Here is a 27,217-nt window from a genome sequence, read left to right as displayed (position 1 = left end):
TATCAGTGGTGCACGAGATGCGATGACGATGTAATGTCATTGCATTTTAATGTGTTTGTTAGCCTATCCAGTTGAAGCCACTAGATGCGGCGCTGCTGCGTTGTTAATTACAAATTACAAAAAGAGAACATCAATGCCGAGAAGATCTTGTTTACGTCAAAACTGAAACCAAGCCGTTCACACAGAACGCATATTTCGCGCATTTTCTAGAGGGACATCTATCACCGCTGCACTCACGTCTCGCACAAAAGAGCCGCATGTTTAGTTCAACTTTGAAAAACATATCTCGAGACTTTATGGTGGGTTTTTTTTCCCCCATCCCACTGCAACTTGTGTTTTTAAATGAAAAATGTACTCTGTGTGATTGGCTTTCGACCCTTTGTGTTAAACTATGAATACACAAGTGATGGTGTTTTGTTTATAGTTGTTTTATAAACATTATTTTAAACATTATGCACTTTTTTTCACAGATAAGTCATGTCTTATGCTTTGAATGAACGTGCATTACTTTTAGTAATATTTTGCTCGATGTGCCCTCTTGTGGCCTCTGGAGAGAAGCCAAAAGCTTTTCTTCACCCTAACTGAAATTATGCATTTTAAATTCGAATATAATTTGAATTTTGCTCATATTTAAGTACAAAATTAGAATTTCGTTTTTCAGCCATTTTGACAGCCCTAACACCCGGTGCTCATGCGTGTGACACGCGTGTGAAAGCGCACGCACCTGCTGATGGCGTATCCGTTGATCTGCAGGAAGCGGAAGAGATCCTGCGCTCGCTCTCGGTCTTTAGTCTTCTCTTTGGCCGTGAGCGTGTCGTAGGGCACCAGCAGCGGATGAGCTCCTCCTGCGGCTGAGAGAACACGCCACACGTCACGTGTGACCCTCACAACACGCCACGCACACGGAGAGCTCCAGACGAGAGAGAAACTAACCTCTGCTGCACAGATCACTCTTTTTCTTCTTGGCCCAGATGTTGTGATAGTTTTCAGCCACGACCTCAACCATCGACTGGAGAACAGAAGATTGACTCTATTAGCCGTGGAAAGTCCAGAATCTGTCTAGAACACACTGTACTATACACTGCTATATACAGACAATAATTAACGGATGAAATGTGACCCTGGAGCACAAAACCAGACTTATGTCGCTGGGGTTTATTTGTAGCAATAGCCAACAATACATTGTATGAGTCAAAATGATTGTTTTTTCTTTTATGCCAAAAATCATTAGGATATTAAGCAAAGATCATGTTCCATGAAGATATTTTGTAAATTTCCTACTGTAAATATATCAAAACTTAATTTTTGATTAGTAATATGCATTGCTAAGAACTTCATTTGGACAACTTTAAAGGCGATTTTTAAAGGTGATTTTTTTGCACCCTCAGATTCTAGATTTTTAAATAGTTGTATCTTAGCCTCTAAAGTCTTTGGTGTTTATTTAGCCTCTAATTGATATCCTGTTATAAATCTGTACACTAACGTTAGATGAGGTGAAATAAACCATGCATACGAGTCGATATTCTATTGATTTGTGCTTATTGGCGAAAGAGCAACTTCAGATTAAATGTAAAAATAATTTCCCAAACGATAACAACAATTGCAATTAAAATTGTGCAAAATAATATATCTTTTTTTTTATCATTTTAACCATTACACAGTAAGATGTAAATATGACAAAAATGTGTAAGTTTCCACTGACTAAAACGTTGACTAAATATGATAAAAACTAAAAGTTACATTTGACACATGACTAAGACTAAGACTAAATAAAAAATAGCTGACAAAATTAACACTACAAATAAGATCTTATTAATTCAACATTTATTAATGCATTTTTTAAAATCAAAACATTCGTTACGATTATTAATTATTTTGTTATTAACTAGTATTAATAAAGATCGCTAAATTTTATTGCAATTTACTGCCATATCAGCTTCACCGGTTATGCCAGTTTAAATATTTAACAATATAATAATTAAAAAAAAAAACATTTTTAAAAATTCAATTTAGACAGAAAAGACAAGATTGTTTAAATGTACCTGAGAAAAAAAATTTGTAAAATATTTTCTGGGTCAATCTTACAAAATACGTTCTCAAAATAGGTCCAGATAAGAATCACTGTCTCATAACATTAGCTAATGCATAAATTCATGTTAACAGACTCCGTTACACATCACCTGCAGTTCTCTGGACAGAAGGACGCTGCTCATGTCCAGCGGGTTTGGATTAAAGCCGTTCCCCTGAAAGCACACGATAACAAACGCTGCGTCACGTCTGTGAATGTGTCCTGCATTATCGGGCTGACCTCACTGTCTAGGATCTTATTCGAGGCCGCTGGACTCTTAAAGGGATAGTTCACCCAAAAATGAAAATTAGCCCATGATTTACTCTCCCTTGAGCCATCCTAGCTGTATATGACTTTATTCTTTCAGACAAATACAATCGGAGTTATATTAAAAAACGTCCTGGCTCTTCCAAGCTTTATAATGGCAGTGAATGGGTATTATTTTACAATAGTCCAAAAGAAGTCCAATAAAGTACATCCATCCATATTTAAAACTTTATAAACCGTAATATCTAGCTTCCGCTAACTGTCGTACGCACGTTCATTCCGGCGGATGACGTTTGTTAACAGGAGCAAAGGAAACAAAGTTTCCTTACTTTAGCAAAGGAAAACCAGTCTCCTCTTGGCTTATATCGAAATCCTCTGACATTCTTCTTTACAAATCCTTGTTTTGTGCTTCTAATCCGTGACCGGTGTTTTGTTTTGCTCTCTCACTTCTCACCGAAGCTTACGCTACGCCTACATCATCCGCCGGAATGAACGCGCGAATGACAGTTAGCGAAAGCTAGAGATTACGGTTTATAAAATTTTAAATATGGATATTTTTCTTACACAAACGCATCGATTCACTACAGGAGGCCTTTATTCACCCCCCGGAGCTGTGTGAGGCACTTTTTATGATGGATGGATGCGTTTTATTGGACTATTGAAAAATAACACCCATTCACTGCCATTATAAATCTTGGAAGAGCCAGGACATTTTTTTATATAACTCTGATTGTATTCGTCTGAAAGAAGACAGTCATATACACCTAGGATGCATTATTTGAGATATCCAGTCTTTAGACTTGTTCTGTGTGCAGTAAAAGAACACGCAATTATCTTTATAATATTTCATTTTAATGCACACCTCTGCTTTTAGACATAATCACTTTGTTCCTAGTGTACTGCTTATTTAGGCAGTACAAGATAGCTGCTTACACACTGCTTAAACTGCATTTAAAAAAAAACAAACTTCTTTATAATTATGCTCTTTTGGGTCAAATTCAAATGTAGCCTGCAGAAGCAAATCCCAGAATGCACTGCAGCAAGCTCTGTTCAAGAGAGTGGACACAGCTGGAGTGAGAGTTGTTAAGATGTTGATTATATAACTTACTTTATGTGCTGTATTGTGCTAATTCACACTGCAACAGAAGTCGACCAACGGTGATAATAACACAATTAACCCCACATAGTGTCTGTTGTCATTGGTCAGTTTCTGGCAGTGCAGTGTGAAGTAGCTTAAGTGTATCACATTGTTAGCTTAGCAATATACTAACATAAAAGTCATACGCCTGTGCTGCCGGTTGTTAAAGGGTTAGTTCACCCAAAAATGAAAATTAGCCCATGATTTACTCTCCCTTGAGCCATCCTAGCTGTATATGACTTTATTCTTTCAGACAAATACAATCGGAGTTATATTAAAAAACGTCCTGGCTCTTCCAAGCTTTATAATGGCAGTGAATGGGTATTATTTTACAATAGTCCAAAAGAAGTCCAATAAAGTACATCCATCCATATTTAAAACTTTATAAACCGTAATATCTAGCTTCCGCTAACTGTCGTACGCACGTTCATTCCGGCGGATGACGTTTGTTAACAGGAGCAAAGGAAACAAAGTTTCCTTACTTTAGCAAAGGAAAACCAGTCTCCTCTTGGCTTATATCGAAATCCTCTGACATTCTTCTTTACAAATCCTTGTTTTGTGCTTCTAATCCGTGACCGGTGTTTTGTTTTGCTCTCTCACTTCTCACCGAAGCTTACGCTACGCCTACATCATCCGCCGGAATGAACGCGCGAATGACAGTTAGCGAAAGCTAGAGATTACGGTTTATAAAATTTTAAATATGGATATTTTTCTTACACAAACGCATCGATTCACTACAGGAGGCCTTTATTCACCCCCCGGAGCTGTGTGAGGCACTTTTTATGATGGATGGATGCGTTTTATTGGACTATTGAAAAATAACACCCATTCACTGCCATTATAAATCTTGGAAGAGCCAGGACATTTTTTTATATAACTCTGATTGTATTCGTCTGAAAGAAGAAAGTCATATACACCTAGCATGGCTTGAGGGTGAGTAAATCATGGGCTAATTTTCACTTTTGAGTGAACTATCCCTTTAATGATGATATCACTGCATTTACAAAGTTAACAAACATTATAGGTCATTATATGGAGCTGCCAATCCAGTATAAAGTCACTGTGAGTACCTGAGAGGCCTGTGAGACGCTGCGCATCTTCTCCATCTCTCTCTGCTGAAACAGGCTCTCTCCTTCTCTGGTGCGGTCGATGCTCCAGCCCATCGCTAACATGCTCTTCAAGGACTCGCGCACCGTCCAGCGATACATCTCCTTCTCCTGCTGACAGAAAGCGTGCTGGCAGTCGTTATGATGGGATTAAGATCGGCCGGCCGATTAATCGGCCGATTTTTGGCATTTTTTAATTAATCGGCATCTGCCGATTGTGCTGCAAATTAGGCCGATTTATAGGCAGGCGCATCTGCGGGCAGCTAAGCGTTGTTGCGGAATGCCGGAGAATCTCTCTCTGGCTGCGTGAGAGACGGAGCAACTCACACTCTGCAGCCGCTTCTTGTTCACACACAGCTTCAGCTAATGATGGCAGGGCAAAACGGACTGTTTCGAAAGCGTAATTACGTTTTACCCTACTAGAATTGATGCCGGATTGATGAAAGTTATCATATTCATAAGTGCAACAAGTCATTTGCATGTGAAAGTAGAAACACATGCAATTCAGATGAAACTTCTGGGCTCGGCCAAACATATCAGACAAAAAAAATCGGCATCATATATCGGCCATCGGCTGCCCTGATTTCTAAATATCGGCATCGGCCAGTAAAAAAAAAAAAACTTATCGGTCGACTCTAGATTAAGATGGAGATTTTAAGAGTAAATGCGTGTTTGTGTTGTACCTTCTCCATCAGGGACTTGTAGGATCTCAGCATTGGGTGAGTTTTTGCTTTCTCGTCGATGTTTTCTCCGTGTTTCCAGCCCAGAAGCACCTGAACACAGACGGGAGCAACCAAACAACCAAAACATCAGCTTGATGCCCCTGGCGAGAATCTCACGTGTTTAATGAACATTTCACTGCTTGAATCCAGCAGCTGACGGAAGCGGAGACGCGGCTGTGTTTCTCTCACCTTCTCAGCAGCCCATTTCTCATGGGAATGTTCAGCGTATTTGTTTGCGATGTACTCCAGCTTCTCCGGCAGGCAGATGCTGAGAGGAAAACAGAAGCGTCGATCAATTCATCTCAGACTGTCACGTGATGAGGAGACGGCCAAAAATATCATCATACAATATCGATATTTATCATGATATTCATTAATAGTGAAATAAGCTTGAGAGTGAATGTGAATATTACACTCCTTTTAATTTAGGGTCACATGAAATCCATTTTTATTTTCCCCTAAATTCAGTGGTTTCCGGTGCTTGATTCTGATTGAATGTGAATATTACACTCCTTTTAATTTAGGGTCACATGAAATCCAAATTCTGTGGTTTCCGGTTCTTGATTCTGATTGGTAAAATTCACTGTAAACCACGGCTTCTTGGGGCTTATTGCTTTAATCAGTGTCAGGTGTAATGCATTACTAAATAATGAATAACTAATTTAATTACTTTTCCCCTGAAAAAGTAAAGTAAGGGATTATTTTTCTGTTAATTACAGTTACTTCTCATTTAATTGCTTTAAATACTGTATAGACTATAAAACAATTCTATATCAAACAATAGTGGATTTAACATCTAATGTTAAAATGTATCCTTCTCCCTTTAAATACTTTTGTCAGTTCAAGAATAATTTATGCAATTTGATATTATTTATTTGAAAGAATTAAAAGCAGTTTCATGTTTTTCCTTGTATTGCTCGACTTCGAGTAATTAGTAAGTAATGCAATACTTTTTATAGAGAGTAATTACTACAGTAATCTAATTACACTGTTAAAGATGGAATTAGTAACTAGTAATGAATTACTTTTTCAGAGTAACTTACCCCAGTGTTTCCTAACCACATTCTATCTCTATTATATTTTGTTGTTTTTATTGTTTTAAATCAATGCTATTGGTAATCTTTATGTCTGTTTGTGGGTTTTATAAATATTTAACCAATGAAAAGTTTCAAAAGAACTTGTGACTAAACCGTGTAACTCCACTGGATCCTCAAACTGTCAGCGAAACCTCGTAACTCTGAGCGCCCATAAAGCTACAAAAAACTTTATAACCTGTAAGTTGATGAAAATGTAATGCTTTTCTTTTTCACTTGCTTCAGACGCGGCCGTTAATGACGGACAAAACACAGATCTTCGTCATTCGTTGGTCAAAAACCTCGTAACTCCATTTGAGCTTGATTTTCATAAAATATTAATATTGTAATGGCACATGCAAGTGTCAGATCATATATAAAGCCACAATACCAACTCTGACGACGCTGTTTAATTATTATTAAAAAAAGTTGAATTATTATTTTTTGAAAGTGGTAGCGCTTTTGCAAATAGATGTTTTCTGCCCGACAACGACGATACGTAAATTTGTTGTTTTATCATCACCAACAACATAAGGCTACCTGTGACCTTGTGTTCCTGCCTGACTGAAGCTCAAGTTTCACATTAAATGTGAGTACTACTTTTAATAAAATAAACCTCGTAACTCCATTTGAGCTTGATTTTCATAAAATATTAATATTGTAATGGCACATGCAAGTGTCAGATCATATATAAAGCCACAATACCAACTCTGACGACGCTGTTTAATTATTATTAAAAAAAGTTTAATTATTATTTTTTGAAAGCGGTAGCGCGTTTGCAAATAGAAGTTTTCAGCCCGACAGCGACGATACGTAAATTTGTTTTATCATCACCAACAACATAAGGCTACCTGTGACCTTCTGTTCATACCTGACTTAAGCTCAAGTTTCACATTAAATGTGAGTACTACTTTTAATAAAATATGCCATTTAAAGCAATTTTGCTATATTTCAGTGCTTAGTGGTGTGAAAAACTGTGGTTAAAAAAAGGTTGGGAAACACTGACTTACCTAACACTAGATTTCATAAAAATGGTGTCTAATGAAATTAATGAATACAATTTTAACAATTGTATCAATCTTTCAAAATGTAACAAAATATCGCATTTATATTTTTTGTCAAATAAGATGCTGCACAACAAAACTGTTTAAATTAAACCAAGTTTAAAAAAATATCCTGGCTCAATGACGTTCTTTAAAATATTATATATAAAATATCCAGAGCTATCAACGTAAATGTAATCACGACGAGTTTTTCTGCAGATTTTGTTCTGTCTGACGTACGTGGCTGTGTTTATGGGTCTGGGGTCGAAGTTTCCCTGCGTGTCGACAGACACCTGCTTCTCCAGCGTGGTGCTGAGTGTGAAGTCGATGTAATCCGGCGGTAGAGCTCCAGAGATGGCACTCAGACACGGCATGGCCATCTTAAACAGATCCTGCTCGTACTTCTGCAAACACAGTCATTCAGAAGACGGAAGATGAGCGCTTAATGCGCTTGGGGTCGGTAAGATTTCTCTTCACGGTTACTTTAGATTCATTTAATCCACCCTTGATGAATAACAGCATTACTTTATTTTTTTAAAATCCTATTGACGCCAAGCTTATGAATGGTAGTGTACAGCCACATCTGCCCAAATCTCTTCACCTTCTGAGACAGAGAGTCAAAGATTCCCCAGAAGATCTTCTTGGTGAGCAGCAGCTCCTCCTCAGACGCCTGACCGTAACTCCCCCATCCAGCCGGCAGACAGTAATACTTCCAGTTCTGCTCGTAATGATTCGTCAACAGCTGTGAAACACGATCAAGTGGCATTCAGTGAGAGTTCTCATAAAAAAACACTTCATCTGTGTGTCATCACAGAAACATCCTCTTTAAAACACTCATTAAAACAATTTAAATATGAATCACACGCCAGTGCAGCTTTGTGTTTACTATAAGCTCGCAGCAGCTTTGATAAAGAAGCATGAAATATTTTGATTGGCTTGCAATGTTTTTGTCGTACATCAGCTGGAAAAGATCGCTCTGAATGGGACTGCAATAATATCGTTCCTCTGTGACGTTATTGCTATAGTTGTGCCGTGGACTTCGTTGCCGTTATCGTTACAGTTATCGTTCTTGGGGCCTTAAATTCATTCAAGTGCAGTTAAGCGGCTGACAGGGTGATCAGGAGCTCATTACTGTATGATAACGAGCAGCTGTTCTCACTTGCAGATGGCCAGCAGACACTCCTCGATGGCGTCGCGCTGGGCTTTGGTGAGCGAACAGCCCTTGGACAGGCGGTAGACGGTGTAGAGCGTGGAGTCGATGAGCGCGGCGTGATGCTCTGTGCCGGAGAAGTGAGGAGCGCAGCGGGTCAGCAGAGGCAGCACCGCCGAACCGATGTACCTGTTCATAGCCAGAGCCGTTTCTGTGGTGCGCAAAGCCTCCTGGGAACAAACACAACACCTCAGAGATGATTCATATGAATAAAAAGGACTCAAACGGTAAATGACTCATCTGAAACGCTGCAGGAGGTTTTCGTGATCACATCTGAAGTGTCGCTGTGTTTTGAGTTTTGAGTGATTTTTAGTCAGTTCACAGTGGTGTAGAGAATCAAATTCACTAACCACACAAACACTGACTTTCTTCGTCTTTAACGTTGAATCCTTTGATTTAGCAGTTAAAACCATGCATCAATAAGGGTAAAGCTGCAGAAGACACTTTCATCCAAAGTGACTTAAAAAAAGAGTTTACAGTCTAAACAAAACAAAAAATAAGTCAAAACAAGCCAAAACAATAAAACAACACAAAACAACTAAAAAAATAAAATGAAACAAACCAAAACAAAAAGCAAAAAAACACACCAAGACAAAATAAAACAAACCAAACCAAAATAAAAACAACCAAACAAAACATAAAAAAACAAACCAAAACAATGAAACAAAACAAAACAAAACAAACCAAAGCAAAGTAAAGCAATGCCAAACAAAGCAAAGCAAAACAAAAAAAACAAAACAAACCAAAGCAAAGTAAAGCAATGCAAAATAAAGCAAAGCAAAGCAAAACAAAACACAAAACAAAAATCAAAACAAAACAACACAACAGTAAAAACATTGTATTACAGAGTAATGGGAATTAAAAAAAAAAAAGTCTGGATCAGAATGGGATTTTTATGGACTACCATAATGGGAATGGGGAAAATGTTACAATGCATTTTTTTACATTTAAAATGTACTAAATATAATGATAAATCTAAAATAAGCTTAATTATAATTTCATTTATTTATTTATTTTATTTTGGGTTAATATGTGAGATGCAGGCAGGTTTTATGACAATCATGTATCTCATGTTTCCAGGCAAAGAAAGAAAGCATACTTCAAAAAAGGTTTCACACAAACAAAAGTGAACATTGTGTAAGACGCGAGCTGGCAGCGATAAAAACTTATTCACCGCTTATCTTCAACATAACGGAGAAAAACGGGCATCAACAGAGCCTGAAGGCAAGAGCTTCTCGTGCTTTACGTGGCATCAAGAGGAGGCATAAGTACAGACTGCCTTTGCATGAAGAAAGAACTATAAACACTTCAATTCTTTTGCCTCACTTGTTTGGACTAAAGCTGGAGGGCGATCCTTTAATTATCTCCTGTTTCATGAAGTTAGGTGAAGAAATGCAGGTTTGATTAAAAACGCACAAAAACCATATGATTTTTAGTAAAAAAGTAAGCATGACTGTCAGTCGGTCGTACAAACCAAATCATACGAGTTCAGCAACACATAAAATAGTCACGAATTTTCATGAGATTGCAGTACGAAATAGCTCTTCGCTATCAATCAGCTCAATCATTTCTGCAGAAACAGCCGAGCTCTAGCGCCTTGAACTGCAAGTTGTAACAAAGATATCCAGAGAGATGTTGAAGCAGAAAGAGGGGGGTTGTGTGACGCTGGAAAGAGATACGTGTGCCCTAATAGTGGGGGCAAAGGAACAGCTGCAACAATCCAACGAAGAAGAGTCTCTCTCGGTACAAAATATGCACTTCCTGAGTCTCAACAAACTTCAAACTTCCAAAGAGAAAAAGAAAGGATCCTATAGACATCCGTGCCGTTAGCAGGAAGAGATGCAGCACGTTTATTGACGGAGGTGGGACTGGATGTGATCATTACTGACAGGCCGCTTTGGCTTCTCCTGACTGTTTAATTGCAGGGCGGTGTGAAGCTCGCGTCTGCTGCTTTGTTGGTGGCGGAGGTGTCCGCTGAATGTGTGGCAAGCCCTGGCACGTTTTCTTATGGCTTTCACACCAAGAGTTTCGGGCAAGAGAAGGAAGGGAACGTAAGAGAGAAGAGCTGCAGTCGGATTGTCCCAGTAAAGCCCAACGCCATTTGAAATGAGCCTCACAATTAACACACCATCAAAGCATCGACGTGAATCTGTAAAGTTACGAAACTGCATTTTTAAGTATGACCCCATATAAATGGGGTTTGCTTGATATAATCTGATAAAAGAGCATGGGAATTCCCATACAGAGGATGTATTTACACTACCAGTCAAAATATGAATTTAATATTTCGTATGTTTTTGCTGCAGATTAAAAACAGCATAACAGTCTAAAAGAACTGTTTCCTATTTGAATAGAAATGGCAAAACTAACTTAAACTATAACAATAATTACAGTGATAACTATAACAAAACTATGACAATTATAACGATACATTAGCGTCCACACAAGCGGATCATAATGTTGTGTTTACTATAAGCTCGCAGCAGCTTTGATAAAGAAGCATGAAATATTTTGATTGGCTTGCAATGTTTTTGTCGTACATCAGCTGGAAAAGATCGCTCTGAATGGGACTGCAATAATATCGTTCCTCTGTGACGTTATTGCTATAGTTGTGCCGTGGACTTCGTTGCCGTTATCGTTACAGTTATCGTTCTTGGGGCCTTAAATTCATTCAAGTGCAGTTAAGCGGCTGACAGGGTGATCAGGAGCTCATTACTGTATGATAACGAGCAGCTGTTCTCACTTGCAGATGGCCAGCAGACACTCCTCAATGGCGTCGCGCTGGGCTTTGGTGAGCGAACAGCCCTTGGACAGGCGGTAGACGGTGTAGAGCGTGGAGTCGATGAGCGCGGCGTGATGCTCTGTGCCGGAGAAGTGAGGAGCGCAGCGGGTCAGCAGAGGCAGCACCGCCGAACCGATGTACCTGTTCATAGCCAGAGCCGTTTCTGTGGTGCGCAAAGCCTCCTGGGAACGAACACAACACCTCAGAGATGATTCATATGAATCAAAAGGACTCAAACGGTAAATGACTCATCTGAAACGCTGCAGGAGGTTTTCGCTGAAGTGTCTGAAGTGTCGCTGTGTTTTGAGTTTTGAGTGATTTTTAGTCAGTTCACAGTGGTGTAGAGCACTAACCACACTAACCACACAAACACTGACTTTCTTCGTCTTTAACGTTGAATCCTTTGATTTAGCAGTTAAAACCATGCATCAATAAGGGTAAAGCTGCAGAAGATACTTTCATCCAAAGCGACTTAAAAAAGAGTTTACAGTCTAAAACAAAACAAAAAATAAGTCAAAACAAGCCAAAACAATAAAACAACACAAAACAACGAAAAAAATAAAATGAAACAAACCAAAACAAAAAGCAAAAAAACACACCAAGACAAAATAAAACAAACCAAACCAAAATAAAAACAACCAAACAAAACATAAAAAAACAAACCAAAACAATGAAACAAAATAAAACAAAACAAACCAAAGCAACGAAGCAAAACAAAACAAAACAAAAACTTGAACTGAATTGATCTGAATAATGACTGTCTTCTGTAGAGCTGCTTTACAGCAGAAACTGAACTCATAGTTTCATAATTGATTAATTTTACAACATAAACAGTTATTTTCCTGTTTATTCTGTGAAGCTGCTTTGAAACAAGCAGGAGCTCATTACTGTATGATAACGAGCAGCTGTTCTCACTTGCAGATGGCCAGCAGACACTCCTCAATGGCGTCGCGCTGGGCTTTGGTGAGCGAACAGCCCTTGGACAGGCGGTAGACGGTGTAGAGCGTGGAGTCGATGAGCGCGGCGTGATGCTCTGTGCCGGAGAAGTGAGGAGCGCAGCGGGTCAGCAGAGGCAGCACCGCCGAACCGATGTACCTGTTCATAGCCAGAGCCGTTTCTGTGGTGCGCAAAGCCTCCTGGGAACGAACACAACACCTCAGAGATGATTCATATGAATCAAAAGGACTCAAACGGTAAATGACTCATCTGAAACGCTGCAGGAGGTTTTCGTTATCACATCTGAAGTGTCGCTGTGTTTTGAGTTTTGAGTGATTTTTAGTCATTCACAGCAGTGTAGAGAATCAAATTCACTAACCACACAAACACTGACTTTCTTCGTCTTTAACGTTGAATCCTTTGATTTAGCAGTTAAAACCATGCATCAATAAGGGTAAAGCTGCAGAAGATACTTTCATCCAAAGCGACTTAAAAAAGAGTTTACAGTCTAAAACAAAACAAAAAATAAGTCAAAACAAGCCAAAACAATAAAACAACACAAAACAACTAAAAAAATTAAATGAAACAAACCAAAACAAAAAGCAAACACACCAAGACAAAATAAAACAAACCAAACCAAAATAAAAACAACCAAACAAAACATAAAAAAACAAACCAAAACAATGAAACAAAATAAAACAAAACAAACCAAAGCAACGAAGCAAAACAAAACAAAACAAAAACTTGAACTGAATTGATCTGAATAATGACTGTCTTCTGTAGAGCTGCTTTACAGCAGAAACTGAACTCATAGTTTCATAATTGATTAATTTTACAACATAAACAGTTATTTTCCTGTTTATTCTGTGAAGCTGCTTTGAAACAAGATGTAGCAAGATATTTCACAGTGGTGTAGAGAATCAAATTCACTAACCACACAAACACTGACTTTCTTCGTCTTTAACGTTGAATCCTTTGATTTAGCAGTTAAAACCATGCATCAATAAGGGTAAAGCTGCAGAAGATACTTTCATCCAAAGCGACTTAAAAAAGAGTTTACAGTCTAAAACAAAACAAAAAATAAGTCAAAACAAGCCAAAACAATAAAACAACACAAAACAACGAAAAAAATAAAATGAAACAAACCAAAACAAAAAGCAAAAAAACACACCAAGACAAAATAAAACAAACCAAACCAAAATAAAAACAACCAAACAAAACATAAAAAAACAAACCAAAACAATGAAACAAAATAAAACAAAACAAACCAAAGCAACGAAGCAAAACAAAACAAAACAAAAACTTGAACTGAATTGATCTGAATAATGACTGTCTTCTGTAGAGCTGCTTTACAGCAGAAACTGAACTCATAGTTTCATAATTGATGAATTTTACAACATAAACAGTTATTTTCCTGTTTATTTCTGTGAAGCTGCTTTGAAACAAGATGTAACAATATATAAATATATTACTGTTGTAAATCACAATTGTCCTGTAAAATTAAAAATTAATGCTTGATAATTATAGGCCTAAATTATTTTATTTTATACTGCAAGTTACAATACTAATATTTATGTTTTAAATTCTTCAAAATCTGAATACTGGAATACTGGTGAAATGCCGTAAACTTCTATCCACAGAAATGTTGGAAATTGAGCGAAAACAAGATGTAGCAAGATATAAATATATTACTGTTGTAAATCACAATTGTCTTGTAAAATAAAAAATGAATGCTTGATAATTACAGGCCTAAATTATTTTATTTTATACTGCAAGTTACAATACTAATATTTATGTTTTCAATAATTCATAATATTCAAGTTTATATTTGGGTGTAATACTGGTTAAATGCTGTAAACTTGCATCTACAGAAATGTTGGAAATTGTGCAAACCTGTTCCCAAAATGCATATTATTAAATATATGAAGTCTGCCAGATATTTCTTGAATATTTAATTAATAAACTCAATAATTTAACAACATATTGCTCACATGACAAGTAAACAAAATATTTAATCTTTTTTTTTTTGTAAGAGTTTTTATTTTAATATTATGTATATAGAAAGATGCACGTATATAGTGCTTATTATTATTTTAACTAATTATAAAAATGGAGATATAAATATACTACTGTTGTGAATTAATAATTATAATTACGTAATTTAATAATAATTACTATTTCACACTGCAAGTTACAATACAAATTTTTATGTTTTAAATTCTTCAAAATCTGAATACTGGAATACTGGTGAAATGCCGTAAACTTCTATCCACAGAAATGTTGGAAATTGAGCGATTGTGTAAATAAACTGAACATTGCGCACTTGCGTTCCTAAAATGCACGTTAAACTGCACATATTTACAAGGCGATCTGACGCTGAAAACACTGTAAACATGCAGAGCAACAGATGACATCCAGATTTAAACCGCAGAATTTGATTTGCTATTCACTGCACAGCAACACTGATTTACTTCACTTTTACATTAAACTAGACAAGTAAAGTTTGTGAACAAACTTTGAAGTTGGCTTGAGAAAGCCTATTTGAAGTGGTTTAAAACCTTGTAGTTTGAAGGTGTTCAGATGAAGTCTGAAGTTTGAATAAAGAATATTAGAGATTGATAGATAGAAATTATAAAATGATCGATAGATAGATAGATAGATAGATGCTAGGGGTCTCAGGGTGGTTTCTAGGGTGTTGCTATGCGGTTGCTAGGGTACTCAGGGCGATTGCTAGGGTGTTGCTATGCGGTTGCAAGGGTAGTTGCTAGGGTACTTGAGGTGGTTGCTAGGGCGGTTGCTAGGGTACCCGGGGTGGTTGCTAGGGTGCTGCTATGCGGTTGCTAGGGTACTCAGGGCGATTGCTAGGGTGTTGCTATGCGGTTGCTAGGGTACTTGGGCTGGTTGCTAGGTTGTTGCTATAGTGTTCTGGGAGGTTGCTATGTGATAGATAGATAGGGTTCTCAGGGTGGTTGCTAGGGTGTTGCTATGCAGTTGCTAGGGTACTTGGGGTGGTTGCTAGGGCGGTTGCTAGGGCGGTTGTTAGGATACCCAGGGTGGTTGCTAGGTTGCTAGGGTACTTGAGGTGGTTGCTTGGGCGGTTGCTAGGGTACCCGGGGTGGTTGCTATGGTGCTGCTATGCGGTTGCTAGGGTACTCAGGGCAATTGCTAGGGTGTTGTTATGCGGTTGCTAGGGCGGTTGTTAGGGTACCCAGGGTGGTTGCTAGGGTGCTGCTATGCGGTTGCTAGAGTACTCGGGTTGGTTGCTAAGGTGTTGCTATGCGGTTGCTAGGGTACTTGGGCTGGTTGCTAGGTTGTTGCTATGGTGTTCTGGGAGGTTGCTATGTGATAGATAGATAGATAGATAGATAGATAGATAGATAGGGTTCTCAGGGTGGTTGCTAGGGTGTTGCTATGCAGTTGCTAGGGTACTTGGGGTGGTTGCTAGGGCGGTTGCTAGGGTACTTGGGGTGGTTGCTAAGGCGGTTGCTAGGGTACCCGGGGTGGTTGCTAGGGTGCTGCTATGCGGTTGCTAGGGTACCCGGGGTATGCGGTTGCTAGGGCGGTTGTTAGGATACCCAGGGTGGTTGCTAGGGTGCTGCTATGCGGTTGCTAGAGTACTCGGGTTGGTTGCTAAGGTGTTGCTATGCGGTTGCTAGGGTACTTGGGCTGGTTGCTAGGTTGTTGCTATAGTGTTCTGGGAGGTTGCTATGTGATAGATAGATAGGGTTCTCAGGGTGGTTGCTAGGGTGTTGCTATGTGGTTGCTAGGGTACTTGGGGTGGTTGCTAGGGCGATTGTTAGGGTACCCAGGTCCCCTCTCAAAGCACTGACCGTGTCCAGCGAGGCGGCGGCTCTCAGGTCCGGCAGGAAGCCCACCTCTAACAGATGCAGCAGGAAGCTCTGGTCCTCGATGCCGTACACGCGCTCCAGGAACAGCACCATGGGGGCCTTGTGGTCCGGGCAGAAAGTGGCTGACATGTCAGGCTCAAACACGCTGCCGTCTGACGGACACACACACACACACATAGGGTGCTGCTATGCGGTTGCTAGGGTACTCGGGGTGGTTGCTAGGGTGTTGCTATGTGGTTGCTAGGGTACTTGGGGTGGTTGCTAGGGCGATTGTTAGGGTACCCAGGTCCCCTCTCAAAGCACTGACCGTGTCCAGCGAGGCGGCGGCTCTCAGGTCCGGCAGGAAGCCCACCTCTAACAGATGCAGCAGGAAGCTCTGGTCCTCGATGCCGTACACGCGCTCCAGGAACAGCACCATGGGGGCCTTGTGGTCCGGGCAGAAAGTGGCTGACATGTCAGGCTCAAACACGCTGCCGTCTGACGGACACACACACACACACACACACACACACATCATTTCTTAGCACAAACTGATGTGCCATTAATTTGCTATTAATTAGATCGATTAAACTGCATGCATCATGTAATTACTCAGATAAAACATTTCAATCCCTTCGTGTTTTTTCACTTTAAAATGAAACATCATCATGCTGCTGAATATACAGCAGAACTTGCAGAAGGATGAATTATGATGAAGCTTTTAAAAATGTGAGAATTAGGAGAGTGTTTGGCACCTTTATTGACGACGGGCATCTTGAGAGGGATGCTGATGATGCCGACCAGATCCTCCGTGGGAACGAGAGAGCGAAGGATGGCACGAATCCTCAGAGCTTCACCTTTACCCTTATTGATCAGCTGAGAGAACAGATCAATCAATCAGAGTATCAGCTCACATCACGATCAATCAACATCCATGCACGGCTGCGTGATTTTTATAATTTTCTGAGATTAAGTTGAATGTAATGTTTTGTTTTATTTTAAAAAATCATGGAATCACAGTTTTGATAATACACCACAGACGCATTGAGTCGTCTTGACCTCTAAAACTGAATGTCTACAATTTGGGTAAGAAATATTATGCATTTTTTTCTTATTTTATATTATTTATGAACATAAAGGATATGTTTAAGACAAGCTTGGGCAATATTTGCCTTCATATTTCATGCATCTTTTCTGCAAATATATTTAGCAAGTCATCTTTAAAAAAGTAAAATTAAAATAAACAAATAATTATTTAAAATAACAAATGAAAATAAAATAATAATAATAGAAATTAAATAAATGTAAGAAATGTCAAATTAAAATAATAAATTTAAAAATAAAAATAATAAAAATAAAAACAACACAATGAAATAAAATGAAATTAAAATATAAATAATTCAAATAATCAAAACAAAACACTAAGATTAAATCATAAAATGCAACATTAAATAAATAATACAAAAAAACACTTAAATTAAAATTAAATGATAAAAATATCAAATTAAAATAATACATTTTAAAATAAAAATAATTAAAATAAAACACTTACCAAAATAAAATTAAAATACATATAAATAAATGAATCAATCAAAACAAAACACTTAAAATAAAAATAAAAACAACACAATGAAATAAAATGAAATTAAAATATAAATAATTCAAATAATCAAAACAAAACACTAAGATTAAATCATAAAATGCAACATTAAATAAATAATACAAAAAAACACTTATTAAAATTAAATGATAAAAATATCAAATTAAAATAATACATTTTAAAATAAAAATAATTAAAATAAAACACTTACCAAAATAAAATTAAAATACATATAAATAAATGAATCAATCAAAACAAAACACTTAAAGATTAAATCATAAAATGTAAAATTAAATAAATAATAAGCAAAACACTTAAAATAAAAAACAATTCAAAATTAAATTATAAAAATGTCAAATTAATTATTTTAAAATAAAATATAAAACATAAGTAAATAAAAATAAATGTAAAATGAAAACTAACAATTTATAATCACAAAAATTAAATACTACAAATAAATATCCATAAAAATGTAAAACAAAAATGTATAAATAATGTAAAAATAAAAGCAATCAAAATAAAACACTAAAAATAAATATCCATCAAAATGTAAAACAAAAATTAACAAATACTTTTAAAATAAAAGCAATCAAAATAAAACACTAAAAATGAATGAACATTTGTTAAACTTGAGCACAACATTTTTAGACGCCATTTCAAGCGCGAGACGCTACAAAAGATGCAAGATTCGAGCGCAAAGGTCAAACACGTCCGTCAAGCACAATATTTAAGAGAATGTTCATGTTACTCTAGTTAAGTTTTTAAATTGAGCAGTTAAACGTTAAAATATAAATCTTGAATCGATCAAACGTTCTGAAAGAGATGATCCACACAGACTCACGTGCATCTCGGGAGCGCAGCGGCCCAGCAGATCGATCAGAGCCGAGTAGAAGGACAGGATGGCGTTTCCCATGTGAACCACTTCCTCTTCCTCCTCGCCCTCAGTGGAGCTGCAGCAGAGACAGATGAAAAGACGACAAACATCCAGCACTCAGAATTACACTGGAGTATCGCATAAAAAATCTGCATGAACTGTTTCCACCCCGTGTGTTTAGAACAACAAAATCAGCACGACATGGGAAATTAAATCAATTAAAGCCACTCAATTAATATAAATAATAATTAACACATATCTTCAAATTAAAACAATTTTACAATAAAAACCAATTTGAAATAAAACACAGTAGTAATTAATTAAATCATAAAAATGTAAAATTAAAATTAAGAAATGTTATAATCAAAACAATTCAAATAAAACACATACTAATAATTAAATCATAAAAAGTTTAAACTAAAATTAATACATAAAAAAAAAAAAACGAATAATTAAAAAGTCAAATTAAATATTAAAATGAAAACAATCAACATAAAACACTTACTAATAATTAAATAATAAATGTCAAATTAAAATAAATAGTTTTAAAACAAAACCAAACTATAAAAAAAACACAAATTACAAATCACAAAAATGTCAAATTAAATAATTTTTAAATAAAAACAATCAAAATAAAACACTAAGAATTAACTGCATCATAAAAATCTTAAATTAAAATAAATACATTTTAAAACAATAACAACTATTAATGAACACAAATAATTAAATAATAAAAATAACAATATCTAATGACAAAATAAATACATTTTAAAATAAACAAAAATAATTAAAATAAAACACTCTCTCATTATCCTAATCACTCAATAAACTCCAAATGAACAGTGTGTGTGTCAGGGATTCCACACAGTCACAGTCATCACAGTCACAAGTCACGACTCTCACCAGATCACAATCACCCGATTACTAATCACCCGCACCTGCAGCCTGCAATCAGCACTGCTTCATAAGCACACTCCACTCAGACACTCATTGTCCGGTCTACCGTTCACATACCTGACTCTCCCTACTTACCTGCATGTGCTTACCTCCAGATACTCCAGCGTTCCTTCGATCCTGTCCTCCTCTGTTCCAGCCATCACCAGACAAGCCTGCTAAAGACCCAGCATCAGCGTTCTCAGCTAAGAACCCAAGAACTGTCTATAGTGTTTCTGCTCACCTGTTCTCAGCCACAACTCAACCATCAATAACTGTCAATAAACTTACCTGTGTGTTCACTTACCTCTTGTCTCCGGCCTGTGTTGTGACAGAAGACCAGACCAACAACATTTACCTCCATGGATTCCCGGCACCCAGCACCCGCTGATGTCCTGAAGGAGCTAGTCACTGCCCTCCGGACTTCACTCACACCCGTCACCGCTTCGCCCGCTGCCTCTGTGAGTCCCATGGCCTTGCCTGCTTGCTTCGCAGGTGACGCGGCTGAGTGTGGCGGCATCCTGCTACAAGTGGCTCTCTTCATCGAGATGCAACCGCAAAAATTCTCCACCGAACGCTCCAAGGTAGCCTTTCTCATTTCTCTGCTTACCGGCAAGGCTTTGTTGTGGGCCCAAGCTATATGGAACGCCAATAGTACCATAATCAACTCGTTTGATGCTTTCACTAACCATTTCAAGGAGGTGTTTAGTTCCGCTACCGGAGCGTTGTCGGTGTCGGATCAACTGCTGCGGCTGCGACAGGGCGCCTCCACCACCAGTAACTACACTGTGCATTTCTGCACTCTAGTGGCTCCTAGCGGTTGGAATGAGGCGGCCCTCCTCAGTGCTTATCGTCAGGGATTGAACCCACACATCCGCGCTGCTATGTCTATCTACGATGATACTATTGGACTGGAAAGCTTTATGCAAAGAGCCACCCGCATTTCCCAACGCTTGTCAGCCTGCCAACCTACTGAAGCCGCTCACCAGCTTGCCTCACCCGCCGCAAGTTCCCCAGTACCAGAACCCATTCAATTGGACTCTACTAGTCTCACTCGCGTGGAACGCACACGCCGCATCACGGCCGGACTCTGCCTCTACTGTGCTGCAGCTGATCACTTTATCCAGAACTGTCCCATCAAACCCCCACGCCCTGCGGTGAGTACCCTTCAATTAGAGCCAGAAATTGCCACGTTATCTCTCATACCAGTACAACTACTCACCCCAGATCATTCTGTTGCAGTCTCTGCCCTCAACGACTCGGGCTCTTCGGGCAATTTCATATCGCAAGACCTCCTAAGCAGACTCCACCTACCCCTTAAGTGCTATGCCCGGGAGCTCCGAGTCGAAACCATCCAGGGAAAACTGCTGGGGCGTGGAAAGGTGAAATATAAAGCTCCCCCCTTGAGGTTACGCATTGGATGTCTGCACGAAGAGAGAGTCACGTTTCTAGTACTGGAGGGACCCACCGTAGACCTCATCCTGGGACACCCCTGGCTCACCCTCCACTCACCATATGTCAGACGGGAACCGTGTGAGATCACTCGCTGGAGCGAGTTCTGCCAACAAAATTGTCTCGCTGCAGTACCTAAGTCACGTTCTACCCCAATTCCAGCCCAAATTGCATCCACCCTCGTGGAGAGCCCCGAGACTTCCGAAGTGCACACCATCCCATCTGACTATGAGGCGTTCCAGGATGTCTTCAGCAAGCAGGCAGCCACCCGCCTATCACCTCACAATCCATGGGACTGTGCGATCGATCTGCTGCCTGGGGCCAAGATACCCAAGGTATACCCCCTCTGTCCATCCCGGAGCGCAAGGCTATGGAGGATTATGTTTTGGAGGCTCTTCGTCAAGGATTCATCCAACCCTCCACCTCACCAGCTGCCGCCAGCTTCTTCTTCGTGGGCAAGAAGGACGGGGGCTTGAGGCCTTGTATTGACTATCGTGCTCTGAATTCCCAGACAGTGAAGCTCCCATATTCCCTTCCCCTGGTCCCGGCCGCCCTGGGGGAACTCCGTGGAGCTCACATATTCACCAAGTTGGACCTGCGGAGCGCGTATAACCTCGTTCGCATCCGGGAGGGCGACGAGTGGAAGATGGCATTTATCACACCATCAGGCCACTATGAATACAAGGTGATGCCGTATGGCCTGTCCAACTCACCGTCGATCTTCCAGGGCTTTATGAAAGGTGTTACGGGAGATCCTCCATCGCTTTGTCATAGTGTACATCGACGACATCCTCATCTACTCCCGGAATCTGGCCGAACATCGCCACCATGTTAAGCAGGTCCTTCAACGGCTCCGACACCACCACCTCTACCTTAAGCTGGAGAAATGTGAGTTCCATTGCTCCACGGTGCAGTTCCTCGGGTACATCATCGGCCAAGATAACATCCAGATGAACCGAAAGGTGTTACGGGAGATCCTCCATCGCTTTGTCATAGTGTACATCGACGACATCCTCATCTACTCCCGGAATCTGGCCGAACATCGCCACCATGTTAAGCAGGTCCTTCAACGGCTCCGACAACACCACCTCTACCTTAAGCTGGAGAAATGTGAGTTCCATTGCTCCACGGTGCAGTTCCTCGGGTACATCATCGGCCAAGATAACATCCAGATGGACCAGTGGAAAGTTAAGGCCATACGGGAATGGCCCATCCTTCAGACGGTTAAAGACCTGCAACGTTTCCTGGGATTTGCCAACTTCTACCGCCAATTCATTAAGAACTACAGTATGCTCACTGCTCCGCTCACCTCACTCCTACGTGGAAAGCCCAAGTCCCTGTCCTGGACCTCCAGCACTCACAAAGCTTTTGAAAGACTCAAAGAAGCATTCAGCACGGCCCCCATCCTGCGCCATCTAGACCCGCAAGCACCCTTTGTGGTGGAGGTAGACGCTTCCACCACCGGAGTTGGGGCCGTGTTGTCCCAGCAGTCTGGTGAGCCTCCTAGCCTCCACCCTTGCGCGTATTACTCCAAAAAACTGTCCCCAGCGGAGGTAAACCACGACATTGGTAACCGGGAGCTATTGGCCATCAAGCTAGCTCTCGAGGAGTGGCGACACTGGCTGGAGGGAGCACAGCATCCATTCATGGTAATCACGGACCACAAAAACCTCCAATACCTGAGGGATGCTTCTGCTACACCAAATACACAAAATAATGATCTTTAAAGTAGCATCATATGACCCCTTTAACCCCCGTCAAGCCCGCTGGGCATTATCCTTCACACGTTTCAATTTCACCATCACCTATCGTCCCGGAAACCACAATTGTAAAGCGGATGCCTTATCACGCTTATACTCTCCGGAATCACCCTCAGAACCAGAACCCATCATCCCTCCAGCCCTCATTGTTAGTCCCATCCAGTGGGACAACTCCGAGAACATCCGTGTCGCCACTCTCCATGAACCGGCTCCGCTGGGAGGCCCAGAAGGGAAGATCTATGTTCCCACGTCTCAACGTCAACTCCTTCTGGGCTCAGTGCACAATCTTCTGGGCTCTGGACACCCAGGCAGCAGATGGACCTTCTCGCTCCTCCAAGCTCACTACTGGTGGCCCAGTATGACCCGGGATGTCATCGGGTACATCCGCAGCTGCTCAGTCTGTGCCATGTCGAAGACGCCCCGTCACCTCCCGGTAGGCAAGCTCGTGCCGCTGCCCATCCCTCGTCGGCCCTGGTCCCATCTTGGAATTGACTTTGTGACAGATCTCTGACGGCAACACCTGTGTCCTGGTTGCAGTAGATCGCTTCTCAAAGGCGTGCAAGTTCATTCCCCTCAAGGGACTCCCCACGGCCTTAGAAACTGCCGAATGCCTGTTTAACCATGTCTTCAGGAACTATGGTCTCCCGGTGGAGGTCGTCTCGGACCGGGGCCCCCCAATTTATCTCCCATGTGTGGAAGGCCTTCTTTCAGCTTATGGGAGTCACGGTAAACATGTCCTCCGGCTACCATCCTCAGACAAAAGGCCAGACTGAGCATAAGATCCAGGAGCTCGGACGTTACCTCCGGTCATACTGCCATGACGACCAGCACAGCTGGAGCCGCTTCCTCCCTTGGGCCGAGTACGCCCAGAACTCTCTTCGCCTGGACACCACCGGACTGACTCCCTTCCAATGAGGTTCCAGCTGAGGACCACTGGTTCCAAGCAAGCGAGAGAGTGTGGGACTCAGCTCACATCCACCTTCAGCGCGCTGTGCGGAGGCACAAGACCTTTGCAGATGTCCAATGCTCCGATACCCCATCATACCAGCCAGGGAAGAAGGTGTGGCTGTCTACCCGGGATCTGCGCCTCCGCCATCCATGCCGAAAGCTGAGTCCCCGCTACATTGGTCCGTTCCCCATACAGAGGCAGCTCAACGAGGTCACCTATCAGCTACAACTTCCCCCCCAGGTACCGCATTCACCCTGCCTTCCATGTTTCACTCTTAAAACCATTCTCTCCATCTGCACCAGGACCCACCGAGCCGGAGAAACCTCCTCCTCCAGAAATCCTAGACCAACCATCTGTCTACCAGGTCCGGGACATTCTGGATGTGCGGCGACGGGGTGGCCGGCTCGAATATCTCATTGATTGGGAGGGATACGGACCTGACGAGAGATCTTGGGTGGCCCGGGATGACGTACAGGATCCCACTCTATTGACTGAGTTTCACCGTCTCCATCCTGATCGTCCCGCACCCAGAGGCCGTCGCCGCCAGGAGCCGCCCCTGGAGGAGGGGGTAATGTCAGGGATTCCACACAGTCACCACAGTCTTAAAGGGTAGGGTTGGTGTAGGGCAATAGCACATACAGTTTGTACTGTATAAAAACCATTACGCCTATGGAATGTCCCCACAATTCACAAAAACAAACCTGTGTGTGTGTGTGTGTGTGTTTATTTACCGTTGACAAACACGGCGAATCGCAGGAAGGACAGGTAACGCTCGCCCTCGATAGGGTTCCAGCCGATGTCTGGATATCCCTTGGCCAGGAGCATCGGACAGCTCTGCAGACCGCAGCCGGCCAGATACGTCACGACCTGCACACATACACACCACAGACACACTGACGCATGAGTGCATCATCGGTTATACAAACAGATCAACACTGCAACTTTATGATGCAACCAAACGGGACCAAATGTGAAAGGAAACCCATCTTATGCTGTAAACACACACCTTGTCCAGGTCGGGCTCCTCGAGCGCCAGCGCCAGACCATTGTTGTCCATCACCGATGAAGCCGCCACGTCTAAAGGAGTGGATCCTCTCATGGACGGAGATGCTGCGTTACAGCAGGGGTTCATAAATACACATGACTATACATGAACAGCTGATCTTTCATTCGTAAAAATGCCAAAATCAAATAAATATCTTTAAATTAAAAACAATGAAAATTAAAACTTACCGATAATGTATTAAATCATAAAAATGTCAAATTAAAATAAACAATCCAAATAAAACTCCTACTAATAATTAAACCATAAAAATTTAAAATTTAAATAAAAAAATAAAAACAAATAATCAAAATAAAAGACCTACTTATAATTAAACCATAAAAATTTAAAATAAAAAAATAAAAAAATAAATAAAAACAATCTGAATAAAACTCTTACTAATAATTAAACAATACAATTTAAAAATGTAAATAAAAAAAATTAAATAAAAAGAATTAAAATAAAACACTTTCTAATTAAATCATAAATGTCAGAATAAAATTAATAATCAAAATAAATAATGAATTAAAATAATAATGAATTAAATCATAAAAATGTCACATTAAAATAAATATTTGTAAAATAAAAATATCTAAATAAAACATATCAATATTTTTTTAATCATAATAAAATAAAATTTGATTAAAATAATAATATAATCAAAATAAAACACCAATAAATGATTAAATTACAAAAAATTTGAAATTAAAATGAATAATTTTAAAATAAAAACACTTAAAATAAAACACTTAATAAATCATAAAAATGTCAAATTAAAATAAATAATAAAAAAGCACTTACCAATAATTAATTAAATTACAAAAATGTCAAATTAAAATAAGCAATTTTAAAATAAAAACAATCAAAATAAAACATTTATTAATAATTAATTAAATCATAAAAATGTCAAATTAAATAAAATAATTGTAAGTAAAAACAATCAAAATAAAACACTAAAAAAAAGATTTAATATTTTATTTGTTTACCTGCGTGTCACCATCAACTAACATCAGAGAACCGTGAGAGTGTGAATGTGCTGTTAAATTATTTAAATATTAACTAATCTCATGGGGACTTATTTTCACTTGATCGGGTTCAGCTGATGAAAACGTATGTGAATCGCTGGACTAAACCATAATTTAAGAAAGGAGGAATTTCCATCATCATTACTCCAGTCTTCAGTGTCACTTTATACACACACACACTCTCTCACACACACACACACACACACACACACACACACACACACTCTCTCTCTCTCTCTCTCTCTCGCTCTCACACACACACACCAGCAGAGGGCAGCACATCATCTCAGTTCTCGATGACTTCAGCTCCTCTGTGGGTTTTCACCTGTTTCCTCTGCTTTATGTGCCGTGTTTGAGTATCACTCACCCAGTCCCACGCTGCTGTTCTCCAGCAGGTAGCTCAGGTGATCAAACATGGCCTTCTGGTTCTGACGGCTGATGCGACAGAAGTAGCACAGGAAGCGGCAGCAGCTCGCCACCATCTTAGGGAAGGCGATTTCCTGTTACAGAAGGAAACAGAATCAGGAGGATTCATCAGATCCACACGTCTTCATGTGAGCCTGTGCCATTGATCTGCTGCTGCATGTGTGTGTTTGGATCAATACTGGACAGCAAAGACTCATCAATCACTCACACACTCACACACACTCTCTCTCACACACACACACACACACACACACACACAGAAGTACTCCAGAACAATCACGCGTTACACAGGCTGTGTTTGCATCAGAGTAAAAATGCACTGTACAGTATCTAAATATGGAACTCTTCTGCTCATCAAGGCTGCATTTATTTGATCAGAAATACAGAAAAATTGTAATATTGTGAAATATTTTTACTATTTAAAACAGCTGTTTTCTATGTGAATATCTGTTAAACTGTAATTTATTCCTGTGATCAAAGCTGAATTTTCAGCATATATTACTGTTTTTTCTGTATTTTTGATCAAATAAATGCAGGCTTGATGAGCAGAAGAGACTTCTTTAAAAAACATTACAAATCTTACTGATCCCAAACTTTTGAACAGCAGTGTATATACATATTTATTTATATATACTGAGATACTTTTATAGGTTTATTAATATTTTGAATCAGTATTTATCTTTATATATATTTTTTTTAATTAAAATTTTAAAGTTTTAGTAATTTTGTTGTCATTTTTATTTTTACATTTTTGTTATCTGACACATGAATGACTCTAATGAACTGCTTCTTTGAATGAATCAGTCAAAAAGACTCACTAGTTATTCTGAATCAGTCTAATGAATCACTTTAGAGCCGTGGCTCTCAACCAATAGAGACTTAAAATTATTCAATTATATTTTAAAATTAATCGAACTTAATTCAAAACCTTAAAAAAAAAAAACGAGATGCAAACTGAAATCATCCCCCCCCCCCAAATTGTAT

At 39.6% G+C, this 27,217-nt stretch overlaps 1 protein-coding gene across 1 annotated transcript in view; it reads right to left on the bottom strand.

Moving 5' to 3' along the window:
* LOC107743908 (ryanodine receptor 3) overlaps positions 1 to 27,217 on the bottom strand; it is a 178,775-nt gene that overhangs the window by 52,507 nt on the left and 99,051 nt on the right. The window contains exons 42-70 of the mRNA XM_016557358.1: positions 26,175 to 26,307; positions 24,747 to 24,850; positions 24,472 to 24,607; positions 24,178 to 24,296; positions 23,593 to 23,780; positions 23,219 to 23,402; positions 22,033 to 22,263; positions 21,779 to 21,909; positions 21,460 to 21,603; positions 20,634 to 20,731; positions 19,871 to 20,215; positions 19,679 to 19,785; positions 19,550 to 19,584; positions 18,614 to 18,722; positions 16,928 to 17,048; positions 16,501 to 16,670; positions 12,325 to 12,545; positions 11,371 to 11,610; positions 10,517 to 10,739; positions 8,577 to 8,797; positions 8,304 to 8,319; positions 8,019 to 8,159; positions 7,658 to 7,821; positions 5,491 to 5,569; positions 5,263 to 5,352; positions 4,544 to 4,690; positions 2,181 to 2,243; positions 934 to 1,009; positions 725 to 851 (exon numbers count right to left, since the gene is read on the bottom strand). Of these exons, the coding sequence (XP_016412844.1) occupies positions 725 to 851; positions 934 to 1,009; positions 2,181 to 2,243; positions 4,544 to 4,690; positions 5,263 to 5,352; positions 5,491 to 5,569; positions 7,658 to 7,821; positions 8,019 to 8,159; positions 8,304 to 8,319; positions 8,577 to 8,797; positions 10,517 to 10,739; positions 11,371 to 11,610; positions 12,325 to 12,545; positions 16,501 to 16,670; positions 16,928 to 17,048; positions 18,614 to 18,722; positions 19,550 to 19,584; positions 19,679 to 19,785; positions 19,871 to 20,215; positions 20,634 to 20,731; positions 21,460 to 21,603; positions 21,779 to 21,909; positions 22,033 to 22,263; positions 23,219 to 23,402; positions 23,593 to 23,780; positions 24,178 to 24,296; positions 24,472 to 24,607; positions 24,747 to 24,850; positions 26,175 to 26,307 (4,163 nt within the window). The remainder of the gene's footprint in view (positions 1 to 724; positions 852 to 933; positions 1,010 to 2,180; positions 2,244 to 4,543; positions 4,691 to 5,262; positions 5,353 to 5,490; positions 5,570 to 7,657; positions 7,822 to 8,018; positions 8,160 to 8,303; positions 8,320 to 8,576; positions 8,798 to 10,516; positions 10,740 to 11,370; positions 11,611 to 12,324; positions 12,546 to 16,500; positions 16,671 to 16,927; positions 17,049 to 18,613; positions 18,723 to 19,549; positions 19,585 to 19,678; positions 19,786 to 19,870; positions 20,216 to 20,633; positions 20,732 to 21,459; positions 21,604 to 21,778; positions 21,910 to 22,032; positions 22,264 to 23,218; positions 23,403 to 23,592; positions 23,781 to 24,177; positions 24,297 to 24,471; positions 24,608 to 24,746; positions 24,851 to 26,174; positions 26,308 to 27,217) is intronic.

This window comes from Sinocyclocheilus rhinocerous, unplaced genomic scaffold (genome assembly GCF_001515625.1).
Source record: "Sinocyclocheilus rhinocerous isolate Xijiao unplaced genomic scaffold, SAMN03320098_v1.1 scaffold1068, whole genome shotgun sequence".
In the NCBI taxonomy this organism is placed as follows: domain Eukaryota; kingdom Metazoa; phylum Chordata; class Actinopteri; order Cypriniformes; family Cyprinidae; genus Sinocyclocheilus; species Sinocyclocheilus rhinocerous.
Note: the sequence above shows the minus strand (reverse complement) of the source record. Positions and strands in the feature narration are given on the sequence as shown.